The 18407-nt window shown below is 40.0% G+C and overlaps 1 protein-coding gene and 1 pseudogene across 1 annotated transcript; one reads left to right on the top strand and one right to left on the bottom strand.

Moving 5' to 3' along the window:
* Positions 1-495: 495 nt before the first annotated feature.
* LOC130069371 (uncharacterized protein CFAP97D2-like) lies at positions 496-2854 on the bottom strand. Its single transcript, XM_056233219.1, has 4 exons — positions 2741-2854; positions 1690-1770; positions 1291-1409; positions 496-1019 (listed from the first exon to the last, which is right to left on the bottom strand). Exons 1-4 carry the CDS (start codon positions 2852-2854, stop codon positions 830-832), a joined length of 504 nt encoding a protein of 167 aa, XP_056089194.1. The 3' UTR covers positions 496-829.
* Positions 2855-6360: 3506 nt separating this feature from the next.
* LOC130069370 (neuronal acetylcholine receptor subunit alpha-7-like) lies at positions 6361-11989 on the top strand (annotated as a pseudogene).
* Positions 11990-18407: the final 6418 nt, after the last annotated feature.

The raw sequence follows: 18407 nt of genomic DNA, 5'->3' as shown, positions 1-18407 counted from the left end.
GGAGAGAAGTGAAAGTGACCGCTCAGCTAGTATCGATACTTCGGGAAATTAGTATTGGTACCGTTCAGATATTTCAGTATCGATATTTATCGAAATATCAATATTTTTGACAACACTACAACACCCTTAAATTATTCTCTTAGGTAAGGGGAAATCGCCCCTTAAGTATAATACTTAAGGGAAAAACCTAAGGTGCTTTATGCAACCGGGCACAGGTACTATTTATTTTAGCGGAAGGAAGCCATTTAATGATTTTACGTAAAACAAGTAACATTTTGATGCGTATTTTTGCCTTTGAGTCGCCATGGTATTGCAGTGAAGTGCAGTTTTTTGTGTGCCTTGTAATCTTGAATCAGAATAAGTTCCTCTTGCAGCATCTCTACTCTTCTCTGATGACGAGGGCGGGGCTACAACCTGTCACTCACATGAGGACAGCCAATAGCAAACCACAACCAGACAATCAATTCCCTATGCACTAAATTAAGCCCCGCCCTACATTTTTTCTTGTTCGAGAAGCTGTTGTGACAAATCAGATCCTCCCTTGAAATCGGGTTGATTTTTATCTCAGTAACTTAAGTCCTAAATGCTTTTTTTGTTGTAAACGCCTCTTTAAAAATAAAGCTCGCTCAAGTACTGAGGAGCTAAACCATTTAGTGCTTTGAAATAATAATTTCGAACCCACATGACATGCTTTTTTTCACAGGCATTAACAAGAGCAGCGTGAGCATCTGAAATGTGTGCTATTGTGTTTCACAGAAGGGTTGGAAACATGATGAAGGCGAGAAAATTAAGAAGAAATTAGCTCCGTTTTTTAAAGTGTGAATTAGGATCAAACCTGTTTGTTGGTCTCTCCTCGTGGATAGTGTGCGAGTTTGTCTCTATATTGCTGGACCTTTTCAAAGTCGGCCTCCCAGAGTTCCCTCCTGTAATCCGACTTCTGCGTCAGGATTCGCTGGTTGATCCGATGGTTTTCTGCTGTCAGCTCTAGAAGCTCCTCCTTCTTTTTGTGTGTGTTCACACTGTAAAACCAGATATATAACATTATCATAACATAACATAAATAAAATGTTTAATTGTCAAATGAAATAGAATATTTTTTTAATGTTTAATTTAATTTTATTTCTAAATAATTTCTACATCTTGTTTAGATGTTATATACATGAGACGCAGCGGGAGATCCGACAACTGAAACCCAGATCAAATAAACACCTCACTGAGTTACTATGTTAACCAGCTACAGATTGACGTATGAGCACACACACACACACACACACACACACACACACACACCTGAGCTGTGGGCAATGGTTCCTGTTGTCCACCAGTCCTTTAGAGCGAGTGATAGCAGAAAGATTGCTGGCCAGACGATGATTGTCTCTCTCTATGATGGACATCCTTTCTTTCTGCAACTGAAGACAAACACTGTTATCATGCATTTCATCTACTCCACGTTACTTCATAACAACACATCACTGTAATCGGCAATAGTGCTGTTATAGAGCTCACAAAATCATTTTTGTCTGCTTATAGGCTCATAATTATTGGAGTACGTTCAACTGTTTGGTTATCAAAATATCTTCTTTTGTGTTCAGCAGAAGAAAGAAACTCATACAGGTTTGGAACAACATGAGGGCAAGTAAATGATGACAGGAAAATACATTCTTGTTTACATATTAATTAATCAGATACCTGGACTTTCTTCAGATTGTGTCTGATATGCGCCGGTGTTTCGATGCCCTTGGTGTCGACTACAGGTTTGGCCTCTCTCACCTGAGACAGAGACAGAGACAGAACATCAACATATACATATATATACACACAATCACACTCTCTCTCTCTCTCACACACACACAAACACACACACTCTCTCTCTTTACTGAAATAAAATTAAAAAACTTATTCCATTTGAGCTATGGTTGCCAACATTTCTAATTTTCACTTAACGTTAGTGGTTTTATTCCTATTATCACTGTAAAGCCGCTTTGGAACAATCTACATGGTTACAAGCGCTATATTAATGAAGATGACTTAAGTTAGTGACTTGATGTACTAAAATAACTCAAACTGAGTGGCCCAAATCTATCTATAAATTACAGGAACGTCTGTCTGTGTGTGTGTGTGTGTGTGTGTGTGTGTGTGTGTGTGTGTCTGTTACTCGCATATCTCTCGAACCGTTAGTCCGATGGATTTCAGACTTGACGGGTGTCTTGCTACGGGTGCAGTGCCGAGTTTAACGTTGTTTGGATTAGAAATGCAAAAGATATCGGTAAAAGAAGCACTTAGAAGGTTGTGGTTCAAAAATAATCATTCTGACATAAACACTGTCAGCTAAACATGAAGTCAGCTACATGTTTACTTCTGAATATTATATTTTATTCACGGCCACCATTCGTAGAAGCCTAATCACAAACTGTTTGCTCAAGCGTAGTGTTTTCTCAGAGTTCACTGTGTCGCTGCTCCCTGAATCCTGTAGTTCAATTTTCCATATTTATTGTATGTCATTATTATGTCAGTATCAGTATTTGCTTTCTACCATGCACAAATAAAAACTTCACTGAACTTTTGCTGTGTAGTTAATTGTAACAATGAGCACTCAAACACATTAAACCAACAATTACTAAAAACACACACAAAAACAGATTTTGTACGGGCACTTTGCACTAGTTACTTAAATTTCAAGCAATATTAAACATAACGTTACTAAAAAAAAGCAGACAACCAAAACCCGTCAGAGTCAGACCTTGTCTCGGTGGATCTCATAACTGGACTGGTCCCATTTTTGCTGAAGGAGCCAGTTAGCTGCAGGTTTCAGAGGCCGGTAGATCTGGCTCTTCTTTCCTTGATCTTTTGACATTTCAGAGGCCGTTATAAAAATATAAATACCCTTTCAAAGTATCAAAATTCAAACCTTCCTTGATATTCCAAACACGTTTGTAACCAAGACTAGAAAACAACAGCGGAGTTCTAAACAGTGGAGGCTTGTGACGTCACAGGGCAGCGAAAGGCCGCCTTGGCAGAAGGTCAGCGCTACGTCACATCACTGCGTCTTTGGCCCCGCCCACTGGAGCGTGGAGGAAAGATCGACAAACGATCCTCCTAATGCTGGGATAGTGGGGTTTCCCTTTTTTCAACAGTGTGAATGTCTCAGCAGTTCATTATTTTTTTTGCTTGTATTCGGCGCATTTCACTATGGATTATTTGGTAAATTTCGGCGCAGGCTTTGCCACAAACATGTAAGTAATAATCATGTTTATTCTAGTGCCTGATCTGTGATTTCTGATGTTACAGTTACTCAAGTTCAGACAGATTATCTTTCTCTCCAAATTTTTAATGCTATTTATGCATCAGTAAATCAAGCCACTGACTAAACGATCAACTTCACATCGTTTCTCTTAGTAGGATGAAAATAATCTTATTTAAAGTGAAGTTTGATTTCTGTCTTGCGGTTATTTACCTCATATGAAAAACGATGTCACATTATATACAGACTTTATAATACACTAAGACAAAAACACTTCCCAAACATTTCCCAAATATACCCTGAATTCAAATCCATATCAGACACACAGAAAATCCCATATTTACTAGGAGAAATGCCCAAATGTGAAATAATTGCTGCAAAATATGTCTCCTCATGCCATGAAATGAGGACAACCAGTGGAACCTCAGATGGATAAATAATTGTACAAATAAATTACAAATAATTGTTATTTTGATTGTTTGATATTTTAGTAATTGTTTTATTTTTTATTTTATTTTTTATTGTTCACTTTTATTTATCTATATGTTTGTATATGTCTATTGCTTTGGCAATATTGTGCTATTTTACACATTCATGCCAATAAAGCTAATTTGAATTTGAATTTGACAGACAGATAGATTGAGACAGACAGATAGAGACAGACAGACAGACTGATAGATAGAGACAGACAGATAGAGACAGACAGACAGACTGATAGATAGAGACAGACAGATAGACTGATAGATAGATAGAGACAGACAATTCTTTTAATTTAATTCTTTTAACTTTTAATTTAAATAAATGTTGATTTTAAATCAGCCTACTTCAGTGTGATATGTTACCATATTATCATGCTTAATTGAATAATTGTAATGTGATTATCAGATGCAAATATGTAAATCAAAGAATATGGGTGGTTGGCGGGTGGATTATTATTTATTTTTAACAACAGATTCGAGTGACTCAAAGTGCACCAGATTAATGAATTTATCTTTAAAATGTACAAAATTTTCTCCCGAGTATCAAAACCCCCAGACCCCCCTAGTGTTACGATTTTACCACCTCCGCCTCATTTTGAGCCAGGAAAAACCCTGAGATGGACAGACAGACAGATAGAGAGATGGATAGAGATGGACAGACAGACAGACAGATAGATAGATAGATAGATAGATAGATAGATAGATAGATAGATAGATAGATAGATAGATAGATAGATAGATAGACAGACAGAGAGAGATGGATAGAGATGGACAGACAGACAGATAGAGAGATGGATAGAGATGGACAGACAGACAGACAGACAGATAGATAGATAGACAGATAGATAGATAGATAGATAGATAGATAGATAGATAGATAGACAGACAGACAGAGAGAGATGGACAGACAGACAGATAGATAGAGAGAGAGATGGATAGACAGACAGATAGATAGATAGAGAGATGGATAGACAGACAGATAGAGAGATGGATAGACAGGCAGATAGATAGATAGAGAGATGGATAGACAGACAGATAGAGAGATGGATAGACAGACAGATAGAGAGATGGATAGACAGACAGATAGAGAGATGGATAGATATGGACAGACAGATAGATAGATAGATAGATAGATAGATAGATAGACAGATAGAGAGATGGACAGACAGATAGATAGATAGAGAGATGGATAGACAGACAGATAGAGAGATGGACAGACAGACAGACAGATAGATAGAGAGATGGATAGACAGACAGATAGAGAGATGGACAGACAGATAGACAGATAGATAGAGAGATGGACAGACAGACAGACAGATAGATAGATGGATAGACAGACAGATAGAGAGATGGACAGACAGACAGACAGATAGATAGAGAGATGGATAGACAGACAGACAGACAGAGAGAGATGGATAGAGATGGACAGACAGACAGATAGATAGAGAGAGAGATGGATAGACAGACAGATAGATAGATAGAGAGATGGATAGACAGACAGACAGATAGATAGAGAGATGGATAGACAGACAGATAGAGAGATGGATAGACAGACAGATAGAGAGATGGATAGACAGACAGATAGAGAGATGGATAGACAGACAGATAGAGAGATGGATAGATATGGACAGACAGATAGATAGATAGATAGATAGATAGATAGATAGATAGATAGACAGACAGATAGAGAGATGGACAGACAGACAGACAGATAGATAGAGAGATGGATAGACAGACAGATAGAGAGATGGACAGACAGACAGACAGATAGATAGAGAGATGGATAGACAGACAGATAGAGAGATGGACAGACAGACAGACAGATAGATAGAGAGATGGATAGACAGACAGATAGAGAGATGGACAGACAGATAGACAGATAGATAGAGAGATGGACAGACAGACAGACAGATAGATAGATGGATAGACAGACAGATAGAGAGATGGACAGACAGACAGACAGATAGATAGAGAGATGGATAGACAGACAGATAGAGAGATGGACAGACAGACAGACAGACAGATAGAGAGATGGATAGACAGACAGATAGAGAGATGGACAGACAGATAGACAGATAGATAGAGAGATGGACAGACAGACAGACAGATAGATAGATGGATAGACAGACAGATAGAGAGATGGACAGACAGACAGACAGATAGATAGAGAGATGGATAGACAGATAGACAGACAGACAGATAGATAGATAGAGAGAGAGATAGATAGAGACAGACGGGCCTGTTAGAAACCAGTGCAATCATTCACCCTGACATGTTATCTGTCTGTTCACTAACACACCTTTACAGAGGGAAAACACACAATAACCTCACAGAAAAGACCATTTCACATGTTTTTGTAACCATTTCACATGTTTGACTTTTAGTGATGTTCATGCTGTTGTCACTTTACATTGATGGAGTATAAACTGCTGTAATGTGACTTTATTTCAAAAGCAATAACAGCCATAAATATGAAATTAACATCACATAAAAATAACCTATTTTTAAATGCATCAAATGTTGGTTATCCTTATTTACTGTATGTATAGTAAATCTGTATTCTATATATTCCTGAATTTAGATTTTTGATATATGTATTTTCCTCTATTGTAAGTCGCTTTGGATATAAGCATCTGCTAAATGCATAAATGTAAGTGAGTGATAACAGGGCCGCAAAACTTGCAAACTAAAAAAAGTAAATGGTAAATACAAACAGAACAAGATATTTGACACTTGTAGGACCGAAAACAGCATCACATGATGGCATTGTGTGAGGAACAGATGCAAATTTAAGTAATTATTATTAACTGAATAATTCTACCTATGAGAAATCAGTTCAAATAATGAGTAATTTTACCGTGACTCCTTTATTGAAATGTGCAGGACTGAGAGATTCTCGAGGGTTCAGGAACAGATTAGATTGGGTTTACTGAAGCTTGACGTTCTGTAATGGCACAGTGTGTTTTCTCACAGCTCAGACACACATCGCTGAGGATCTCATGAATGCTTCATCTACATGCAGGGCTTGTTGTGGATTCAGTGTGTGTGTGTGTGTGTGTTTCAGCTCAGTATTTTGTGACCACCATGGTGATTGTGGGTCTGTGGGTCTGGTGTTGCAGTATCACTATCACGATCCTGACGGAGCCAAGATGCCACGATGGGTAAGAGAAACGCTCTCCATCACTATCTGAAGCAGATCTGTTTTTGTTTCATTTTTCCTCTTTTTTGTGTTTTGTTTAAATTTCATTATTAATATATTTTTAATTGTGCATGTATTTTTTACTTTTTGCTACATTTATTTATTTGTTTAAGTTGTTTGTTAAACTTAATTTTTAATTTTGTTTATTATTTATTTATTAGTAAGTTAGTTACTTGTTTGTTTCACTTTTTATTTAGTATTTTATTTCATACATTATTAACATATTTTTTTTTAGGGCTGTCAAATGATTAATCACGATTAATCACATCCAAAATAAAAGTTTTTTTTACATATATATATTTGGGTGCACTGTGTATAATTATTTTGTATATATATATAAATACACACACATGCATGTATATTTAAGAAAAAAATATTATTTACATATAAAATATTTATATATAATATAAATTATATATAAATCTATATACAGTATATACATGAAAATATTTCTTAAATATATACAAGCATGTGTGTGTATTTATATATATAAAATAATTATACACAGTGCACCCACATATATTATGTAAAAAAAACTTTTATTTTGGATGTGATTAATCACGATTAATCATTTGACAGCCCTAATTATTTTATGTATTTTAAATTTAAAATTTTAAAAGCTTACATTACTGAAGCATTTATGTATTTATTTATTTATGGATGTATTATCCCATCCCGTTTATATTTTTATATATGTATGTGTTTGTTTGTTTAGCTTTTTATTTAATTTTATTATTAATATATTTTAATTATGTGTGTATTTTTGCTACTTAAGCTTTATATTACCAAAGCATTTATTTATTTGTTTAATTTATCAAGATTTTTATCTTAGTATTTAGTTTTTATTCCATACAATATTAATATTAAAAAATGTAATTCAATGTCCAAATACTTCTGGGGGCTACTGTATATACTGTATGTTTAATGTTTTTGTTATTAATATATTATTTTTATAATAAAAGTAAAGTTACAACAGTCTCTCTCACTCTGTATTAAAAGTGTTGAAGGTTAAAGTGTCTTTCCGAGCGCCGGGCGCCTCATTCTACAGAGGATGTGTGACATGAACCAGAATCGATTCATACCAAATGCATGAGACTGGACACGAGGAAACAAACTTTGTGCAAATTTGTTTTCTAGGCACACTCTTAACCTAGCCAACATGAAATACTAATTTCCATTTTTGCTTGAATAAAATATGTCAGGTCTTCGTTGTGTAGAATGACAATGAATATTCAAGCACCATTAGGAAGAAGCCGCGTACGCCTCCAGAAATCCCTACAGCCAGTGACGTAACTATCGGTAAGCAGGGTACGCGGTTGCTTACGGGCCCGGACCAATCAGGGGCCCGCTTGACTGGAAGATATTGATTGACAGCCGGGGCCCCCTATCGCATATTACTACTTTTAGTTTGATCGTATTTTACTTTATCACGATTTTGTTTTAAATAAATAATGACAACAACATATTTTACAGATCATTAAATACATGTGTGAAACGAACAATCATGGATTTTGGTGTAATTTGTTTTGAGCTGGGACTGGGGAATCCCCGGGTCGGCTGTTTAACGTTACACGCGCGCGCCACTTCATGCGTTTTCTCAGATCGGATAGCTACTGATTTATCAAAACGATTCCATTTACAGCTGGTCACATAAATGTGTTTTTGCAAAACAGATATAAATCCGATCTTCAATTTCCGCGCTATATGCAGATTTAATAGAGTTCAGGTCACCGAAAGCAACAGATAAGCTGCATTTTATTGATCATCAGCTAAAATTTCTAAATCGAAGACCGCAATTAGAGAGAGCGGCAACAGTACTGGTAAGATCATTTCGTTTCTTTTAATGAAGATGATTGTGTGTTAAGCGAGCGTCTGCGACTTACTTTCACTTTGATTTGCGATATACACTCACCGGCCACTTTATTAGGTACCCCATGCTAGTAACGGGTTGGACCCCCTTTTGCCTTCAGAACTGCCTCAATTCTTCGTGGCATAGATTCAACAAGGTGCTGGAAGCATTCCTCAGGGAGTTTGGTCCATATTGACATGATGGCATCACACAGTTGCCGCAGATTTGTCGGCTGCACATCCATGATGCGAATCTCCCGTTCCACCACATCCCAAAGATGCTCTATTGGGTTGAGATCTGGTGACTGTGGAGGCCATTTTAGTACAGTGAACTCATTGTCATGTTCAAGAAACCAATTTGAAATGATTAGAGCTTTGTGACATGGTGGAAGTAGCCATCAGAGGATGGGTACATGGTGGCCATAAAGGGATGGACATGGTCAGAAACAATGCTCAGGTAGGCCGTGGCATTTAAACGATGCCCAATTGGCACTAAGGGGCCTAAAGTGTGCCAGGAAAACATCCCCCACACCATTACACCACCACCACCAGCCTGCACAGTGGTAACAAGGCATGATGGTTCCATGTTCTCATTCTGTTTACGCCAAATTCTGACTCTAACATCTGAATGTCTCAACAGAAATCGAGACTCATCAGACCAGGCAACATTTTTCCAGTCTTCAACTGTTCAATTTTGGTGAGCTCTTGCAAATTGTAGCCTCTTTTTCCTATTTGTAGTGGAGATGAGTGGGACCCGGTGGAGTCTTCTGCTGTTGTAGCCCATCCGCCTCAAGGTTGTGCGTGTTGTGGCTTCACAAATGCTTTGCTGCATACCTCGATTGTAACGAGTGGTTATTTCAGTCACTGTTGCCCTTCTATCAGCTCGAACCAGTCTGGCCATTCTCCTCTGACCTCTGGCATCAACAAGGCATTTCCGCCCACAGAACTGCCGCTCACTGGATGTTTTTTCTTTTTCGGACCATTCTCTGTAAACCCTAGAGATGGTTGTGCGTGAAAATCCCAGTAGATTAGCAGTTTCTAAAATACTCAGACCAGCCCTTCTGGCACCAACAATCATGCCACGTTCAAAGTCACTCAAATCAACTTTCTTCCCCATACTGATGCTTGGTTTGAACTGCAGGAGATTGTCTTGACCATGTCTACATGCCTAAATGCACTGAGTTGCCGCCATGTGATTGGCTGCTTAGAAATTAAGTGTTAACGAGCAGTTGGACAGGTGTACCTAATAAAGTGGCCGGTGAGTGTAGTTTGTGCGTTGGCTTGATGAATAGATGCTCATCTGCGGTGATGCGTGTTGTTGCAGAAGCGTCGTCATATCTGACTATGACATATAGCCTATAACACGCTCTCACACGTTTATTTTTTTTAGCATTTTTAGAGGAGTAAAATTGACATGTGGTTTCAACAACCAGATGCATTTACACTTGTCCAGTGTCGTCTGGAATGCGGCCCAGACCACCTCCTGAAGTGGTTTGAGCGACCGGATTCAAATCCGTCTCGAATGCGTTTCGAAGGGAATTTACATCTGGTCTTTTCACGATCGGATAGCTATACGATATACGATATATCACAGAAAAAGCATGAAGTGGCCAGGTGTAAACAGTTCCTTGCGTATTGCATGCAAAAGCCTACTCGTGGACATTGCGTCATCACGTGTTGTAGTAGGGGGCCGCCTTGATAATCCTGCATAAGGGCCCGGTGTTGGCTCGTTACGCCACTGCCTACAGCATTATGATGAGTCACCTGCATTGATTCGGTCATATTGACTCAGCGAATCTTTGAGTTATGCAAATAGTGCTCAAACAAACTAATCACGAAACACAGTAGTATTTGCATGGATGAGATCGTTACTATTGTTTCGGGTGATTTCGGGTGGAAACGTGGCTATTCATGGTTGTGTTTTCTTGTCTAGACCCGCGTTCTCCTCCTGAACTGGTGCGCCTGGTTTCTCCGCATGCGCCGGCCCGGTGAGGAGCGGATCCGTCTGGCGTGTCACAACAAACATCCCCGGCGTGGGAGTGTGTCGAGCGTGGATCTGTCGGTCAGCCAGGGGGCGCTGCAGCCCGCCAGCGGGAACATGCTGTACATCGGCTTCAGAGGGATGGAGGGCGTCCATTACGCTCACGACTCTCACGGCGTGCTCTGTGGGCATCTCGTCGCGTCCACTGAGGATGACGTGCTGTAGCCAGGGTCGGCAGTGCCGTCGCTAGGGGGGCGGGCTGGAATTAGGGGCGGAGTCAGTGGAGGTATCGTGGGTGGGGCTTTGGAACTGGCCAAAATTCTGGAGGAAGTGAGGTATATCGCCAAACGATTTCGCGACCAGGACGAGGACGAGAACGTGTGTAAAGCCGCCTTTCCACTGCACACGACATTCGCATACGATTGTCGCATTTCGCCCCCTAGTGTCAGTCGCACGGAACTTTGAAATTGGTCGTGAAGCAACCGTTACCCTCGGCTATTCACAATGGTAAAATTAATGATGAATGTAATGCATGCATGAATATATATTCATGCATGCATTACATTCATCATTCATATATATCCACACAAAACAAATGACCCTCAATACATCTACAATAAAAACAATAGATTTTACAGAGCTAATCAATATAAATATTGATTTAATAATTATAAAAAAAGAATTTCTGCCATAATTATTAATAACCGACATTTTACAGAAATAAAGTTTACAGAATAACATTCAAGAGTTGAAATATTGGTAATTCTAGCCTCATAGTTTTGATTAGAATACATCACATCCGGTCGGCCGGTCGCATACGGTCTAGCCGCAGAAGTTCAGATATTTCAACGGATCCAAAGCTCAAATCGGATACGAATTTTCCGCATACGCATATGATCGGAACTCCCCGCAGCTCCCGTGCGACTCTCCATTGGAAATGAATGACTTCCGGTCCAACGGCTGTCGTTTGTCGTGTGCAGTGGAAAGGCGGCTTAACGAATGGAAATTCGTGGCGGCGGTGATCGATCGTTTGTGCCTCATGGCGTTCTCCATTTTTACAATCCTCTGCACAATTGGGATCATGATGTCGCCGCCTAATTTCGTGGAAGCCATCTCGAAAGATTTCTTCAACTGATGCTTGACGTTCTTGCCGCGAGAATTTCGTCATTTTACGTTTTTTGTACATCGCTCAGAAACGACCGAGATTCTTGTGTAATGGGAGTGCAAATGACATGCTAACTAGGGCTAAGCGAAATCACTTTTATGCACTTTTTAATTGTCCTTGAAGGAATACAAATTTAATAAAATGTTTAATTTAGGTTCCAATATAACAGTATTTTAACTAAGAAAGTGCAAGCATTCCAGGTCCCCCAGCTGGGCCTTTGTCTCTATGATAATGTTAAGGTTTGAGTGACCTAATCAAGTTGAGTGGATTAACATCTCAAGGCTCTGAGTGACATTGTCATGCTGATGAAATCAGGTAACCAGCTGAATCGTACTTTCATTGTGTTGTTCAAGAGTCCCCTCCTCTATGTAATTAATCCCACCCCCTTGAAATGTATATAAAACTGCAATGTAAAAGTTCCCTTATTCAGACGATGTTGGAATGACTGCAGCTACCAGCAATAAAGAACTTCTGCTTGGAAAACGTCCATTGTCTCCTGGTCTCCTGAGCTTCTAACTTTTCTGCAAGGAAAAAGTTCACAACATCCTCATCTTAATAACTAGAGATGTTTTACTACATCTCTGATTTAAACAAGCAACGTTAAGGCCTGTTCAAACCAAGGACTATAACTATAATGATAAAGATAAAGATATCGTCCACAGTATGACTATACTAATACAGATATCGTCCACAGCATAACGATATCACACACAGCATAACAATATTGATAAAGATTGATATGGTCCTCAGCATAATTATAACGATAAAGATATCACCCACAGCATAACTATAACGATAAAGATATTGTCCAAAGCATAACTATAACGATAAAGATATCATCCAAAGCATAACTATAATGATAAAGATATCGTCCACAGCATAACTATAACGATAAAGATATCACCCACAGCATAACTATAACGATAAAGATATTGTCCAAAGCATAACTATAATGATAAAGATATCGTCCACAGCATAACTATAACGATAAAGATATCATCCAAAGCATAACTATAATGATAAAGATATCGTCCACAGCATGACTATAACGATAAAGATATCATCCAAAGCATAACTATAATGATAAAGATATCGTCCACAGCATAACTATAACGATAAAGATATCATCCAAAGCATAACTATAATGATAAAGATATCGTCCACAGCATGACTATAACGATAAAGATATCATCTACAGCAGTGGTTCTCAACCGGCGGGGGGGCGCGAGTAGACTACAGGATGGGAGGGGGAAAAAACTGGAAAAAAAATCACATTTTTTTTATCACTAAACTATTGTCATAAAAAGTTATAGTTTTGTATATACATAACTCCTGAATAAAAAATTAAAATGTGTTTGGACTGATTTAAAAAAAAAGTTTTGAACAAATTTGATTGGTTTGTCGATAGTGAGCGCAAATACAGGTGATAAGCGGTTTTATTAAGCGAGTCATTGAGTCGTTCATTCAAACGATTCGTTCAAACGGCCAATTCATCAAGATTGAGACAGATGTTTGTGAATGGCTCATTAAATCTTTGACTCAACCGATTCGTTCAAAACACTGAATCATTCAAAAGACGATTGAGGGTTGCTGTTAGATGCGCTGTGATCTTTGTTTGGATTCATCGGATCTATTTTCGCTGCTAAAATAGACCAAAAAAGTCATTATTTCGTCTAAAAAGTGACTTAATATTATTTACTTGTTTGTTGAGCTGTCATATGAAATCAGTGTCACATTTTCATTTCAATCGTGAGGTGATGGTAAATTAAAGCTGCAACATTTTTTTTGATCATATTAAGTGAAATCGACACTATAATCTGACAGAACAACATAAATAAAGTGGTTTTAGGAAAAAACCCGAGCTTCTAACTTCACCTGGAGCGTGTTATTTGTTTTGCCAAAATCCACAGCTCCCGGTTCATCATATCCAATCAGCGCAGGGGGGGTGTGAGATCTGACTGTCAATCACAGATCGGGCACACGCCACCCCTCGCGCACGTTACAATCACATGGCATGCACACGCCTGAAGTTCGCGGAAGTTCGCGCAGTAACGAAGAGTGATGGTAAAATCAAGTAAGCTCATTTAGAGTATAAATGACGTTAGCAATTGCAATCTATCGGTAGATTAGCCAGGACAGCATACCTCCAAATACTCCATGGTGTTGATGGATGCTGATGAGACAGGCGCTTTCACTGAAAATCTGGTGCACACGCACTGACGAGCACGAACTCGGTGGGAGGGTATCCGTTGATAGTGGGGGAGGGGCATGAGAGTTGTAAACATTCAAAATTTTCCTAAATCCACTCAATCTGCCAGACTTGCCGACTGGAGCTTTAAGTGATGGTTGTCAGCTCTCTTGGTCGTCAGGTCGTGTGATGTATGTTGCTGAACTGTATTCAAATGTTATAAATATAAAAACACCACATTTAGAAATTTAACTGCAGTATGTCAATTTAGTTTATTTGTGTGTGCTGCGCACTCACAGACTTAAGAAAACGGCGCTCATTTTTTGTTTGATTTCTCCTCGAGAAGCTGCACAAGCCTCAAACGTTTAAGTCCGAAACTGTCGTATTCATTTTTTCATATTCGTCATTTGGTGGCTTTCAATTGTCAAAACCCCTCAAAATATTTGCTATGGATGCGAAAAATGCAGAAAATCGGACGGAAGTTTCAGAGGCTGCAAACATAAAACGTGAGGTCGTATTTAGTTTATAAATACATATATATAAACGAATAAACTAGTCAGAATATAAGCTACAGTTCAAGCTTTCCTTTAGTTTTTGTGAAATGCTCACACGCACGCAGCCACGCACAGACAAACATGTTTTTAAATACATTTATGTTGTTAATAAATAAATAACAACAAATTGTTGTAGCCACAATCTCCAAGTTTTGTTTTTCACTATAAAAATGTCATGATTTGCCAATGCAAAGAGAGTACCGCCACCTTTTCCCCTCACTTCAAGCACTGATTATAACACAAACAAATCATCCTCCTGGCGACTTTTTTTTTTTTTTTTTTTTTGTCAAAAGCGACAAATCCAGCGACTTTTACTAGTGTTTTTGGAGACTTTTGTGGTGTTTGGAGACTCGAAAGCACGAATCACTCTGCAGTTAGGCCTACTGTGCTCAACCACGGGAGCTGCCGTGAGCCCCTCTCCCGTCCAAAAGCACTCACAGTCAGCAGTAGCCTAGTCTCAGCCTCAGACGTCACGCCCACGGAACGTTGGCTAAACGTCTGATGCATATGGTACACTTAACTGGAAACACTTCAGGAATGTCGAAGTCGTCATCTGATTGGTTGAATTTTATCGGATTTCCGGGGGGCGCAAGTGTCGCGTTTGTTTTCGGTCCGCCGGGAAACAAAGCGCAGACGTGTGATTGCGGAAGAAAAACTTTTGTGTTTACATGAGTGACAATGAGCATTTATCAAGATCAGCTAAACGTAGGATTCTCAAAAGTATGCAAGAAGTTTTCTTCTCCTTCTTTGATTTTCTATGCTGACTGACTTGTTGAACGCAGGTCTGTTGTTGTGGGGACATTTCCACGCCCCGAAACGTGACGCTGAACGAAACGATCAGTAATTGGTTGTTTTACATGTCGGTCAAACGGCCTTATGGGCGAGCCTTGGCGAAAGAAAGCTGCTGAATTCCAGACCTTCAGCCGTCAGTCTGAAGGTCTGGCTACGCGAAACTAGCAGTAGCTTCGCGCAGCAGGCCCAGCCTGCAGTCAGAGCAGAGAGAAGACACACACCCCTCCGCGTCCAGGCTGCAAATGAATCACGCATGCGCATGGCCACCGCCGTTCCCGCCCTGACTTTCAGAGCGGGCTGTAAATGTTCACTCACTCTCACAAAAATAAATCACTGCATTTAAATTGACTCACGACATAGCTCTCCATTCACTCTAGTCTAGTCTCTTGCCAAGTTCGCTTGTGCCAGCTCTCGCTAGTCTGTTATCAATCTCGATAGGCCTTTACTACAAAACCCCAACAGTCTTTTTAAAGACTAAACCCACAAACATTATTTTTTAAGATTAGATCAAATCTCAGCCCTAGCCAGTAATTTTTTTTAACTGCTAGGCAGTAGCTTCACTTAGCTAAAACTACCCACACGACTAACACACACACACGCACACTGACGAGGACTACAAGCGTTAAGTATTAAAATAAAATTAAAGATCGTGCCTAAGTCCCGACTGATTAGCCCCTGATACGTCTCTCAACATACACCACACACACAGTTACATAGTGCCAAAACTTTATTGAAAACACGTAACAAAAATGGAGAAATTTCTTGTGAGGACCAACAAGCCAACCGACGCACCACCAGCTGCAAAAAAGCTTCAAAGGTACGATGAAGCATACCTGCAGTTTGGGTTTCCAGTCACTGCTGATCTGAGACCTCAGTGTGTCGTGTGTGCCGAGGTGCCGGCAAACGACAGTATGAAGCCCTGCAAATTAAAAAGGCACCTCGAAACAAAGCATGCTGGCATTAAAAATAAACCGGCTGAATATTTTAAAAGAAAGCTTGATGGCCTCCATCAGCAACAGGCAACCATTTCAGTGCACAGCACTGTGTCTAAACAGTGTTTGGAGGCATCGTATGTAGTGGCCAAAAGGATCGGTACACTGGGTAAACCGCATACAATCGCCGAGACTCTCATTTTGCCGGCAGCACAAGACATGTGCAGAATAATGATAGGAGATAGTGCAGCAGCCAAACTCGGTGCAGTACCACTGTCCAATGACACAGTCGCTAGGAGAATTGTAGACATGTCCAATGACATCAGAGAGCAACTGATAGAGTTCGTAAAAAAGAGTCCTTACTACGCGCTGCAGCTGGACGAATCCACTGATATTGCTGGGCAGGCACAGCTCCTCGCCTATGTCAGGTATCTGCGGGACAAGGCGATTGAGGAGGATGTCCTGTTTTGCCGGCCTCTTCAGTCGCACACTACAGGAGAAGCCATTTTCAATGTCCTTGATATTTTTATCCGTGAAAATGGGTTGGCTTGGGACCGATGCATTGGCCTATGCACGGATGGTGCGCAGGCAATGACGGGGCGTGAGCGTGGCCTAGCTGCTCGCGTTCAGCAAGTAGCTCCACTTGTGCAATGGACACATTGCATGGTCCATCGCGAAGCACTAGCTGCTAAAAAATGCCGGTTCTCTTTGACTCCGTGCTGAACCAATCCGTGAAAATAATAAATCCAATCAAATCACGGACGCTAAACTCTCGCTTGTTTGGGGTCCTCTGCCAGGAGATGGGGTCAGGGCACAAACACCTGCTTCTGCACACTGAAGTTCGCTGGCTCTCCAGGGGGCGGGTGTTACAGCGGTTGTATGAGCTGCGAGAGGAGGTGAAGTGGGTTTTGACAGAAATCAAATCAGATCTGGCGAAGCATCTGGATGACACTATGTGGCTTGCGTCTCTGTCCTATTTGGTCGATATATTTGACCGCTTGAATGGCCTCAACCTGTCTTTGCAAGGCCGCGAAACTCACATTTTGCTCCTTGCAGACAAAGTGCACGCCTTCACACAAAAACTAGACCTCTGGCATGGCCGCATCAGTCGCTACATTCTCAGGTTGTGGTCTGATCTGTCTGACCCCAGTGCGGCTCAATGATGTGCTGATCACCTTTCTGATATTATTAATTTTCTCAGAGAAGAAAGAAGCAAACTCACTGCACTTAACGTCTGAGAGCATTTCACTGGGAATCTGGCTTGGGGGGTTTGTCAGTCTCTCTACAGTAGCAAAAAGAGTGCGTGTGTTGTTTAAGTTGCTGTTTATAATATTTGAGAAGAAAGCCTGTCTAGCTTTGCCTAGTTCCATATTGAAAGCATGGATGCTGTCTTTGTAGATGTTATAATGAACTACAAGTTTTGTCTTCCGCCACATGCGCTCTGTTTTTCTGCATGTTCTTTTCATATTTTGCACAGCTGTTGTGTTTCTCCAAGGTGCTTTTTGTCTACCACTCTTTCTGACTTTCACAGGAGCAATATAATCTATTACACCTTTAACCTTTGAGTTAAAAGAATCAAGGAGAAAATCAACAGAGTCAGCAGATATGCTTGGTTTTAGAGATATGGCCTTCATAAATAGCACACTAGTGTTCTCATTTAAGCATCTCTTCTTGACAGACACAGATCTAGCTTCAATGGCAGGAGAGATCAATATATCAAAGAAAATACAGAAATGATCAGACAGTGCTATGTCCTTAATAACAATCGATGAGATGTTTAAACCCTTACTGATAAGTAAATCTAGAGTGTGTCCACGATTGTGTGTGGGTCCATGTACATGCTGAGTCAGGTAGAGAAAAGACACAACTCGTCTTACCCGAGAAGTTCTGGTCTACTGTGTTGCACTCCTTGCACGACGACTCTGGCCATTTGGGAGTAGAGAAAACTACGGAACTCCTGAAAGACCGCTTCTATTGGCCTAGAATGTCTGCATACATAGAGCAGTATGTTAAGGATTGTGGCCGTTG

The sequence above is a fragment of the Rhinichthys klamathensis genome, unplaced genomic scaffold (assembly GCF_029890125.1).
Source record: "Rhinichthys klamathensis goyatoka isolate OS25496 unplaced genomic scaffold, OSU_Roscu_1.1 h1tg000363l_1, whole genome shotgun sequence".
Classification (NCBI taxonomy): Eukaryota; Metazoa; Chordata; class Actinopteri; order Cypriniformes; family Leuciscidae; genus Rhinichthys; species Rhinichthys klamathensis.
The sequence above is the reverse complement of the archived record's forward strand: the minus strand, read 5'-3'. Positions and strand labels throughout refer to the sequence as shown.

Excerpts from the sequence above, each read along its gene's own strand:
- LOC130069371 (XM_056233219.1), bottom strand. The coding sequence starts at position 2,854 with ATGTCAAAAGATCAAGGAAAGAAGAGCCAGATCTACCGGCCTCTGAAA. Across the intron at positions 1,410-1,689 it reads ACAATCTGAAGAAAGTCCAG|TTGCAGAAAGAAAGGATGTC; the intron begins GTATCTGATTAA and ends GTTTGTCTTCAG. Across the intron at positions 1,020-1,290 it reads AACCATTGCCCACAGCTCAG|TGTGAACACACACAAAAAGA; the intron begins GTGTGTGTGTGT and ends CTGGTTTTACAG.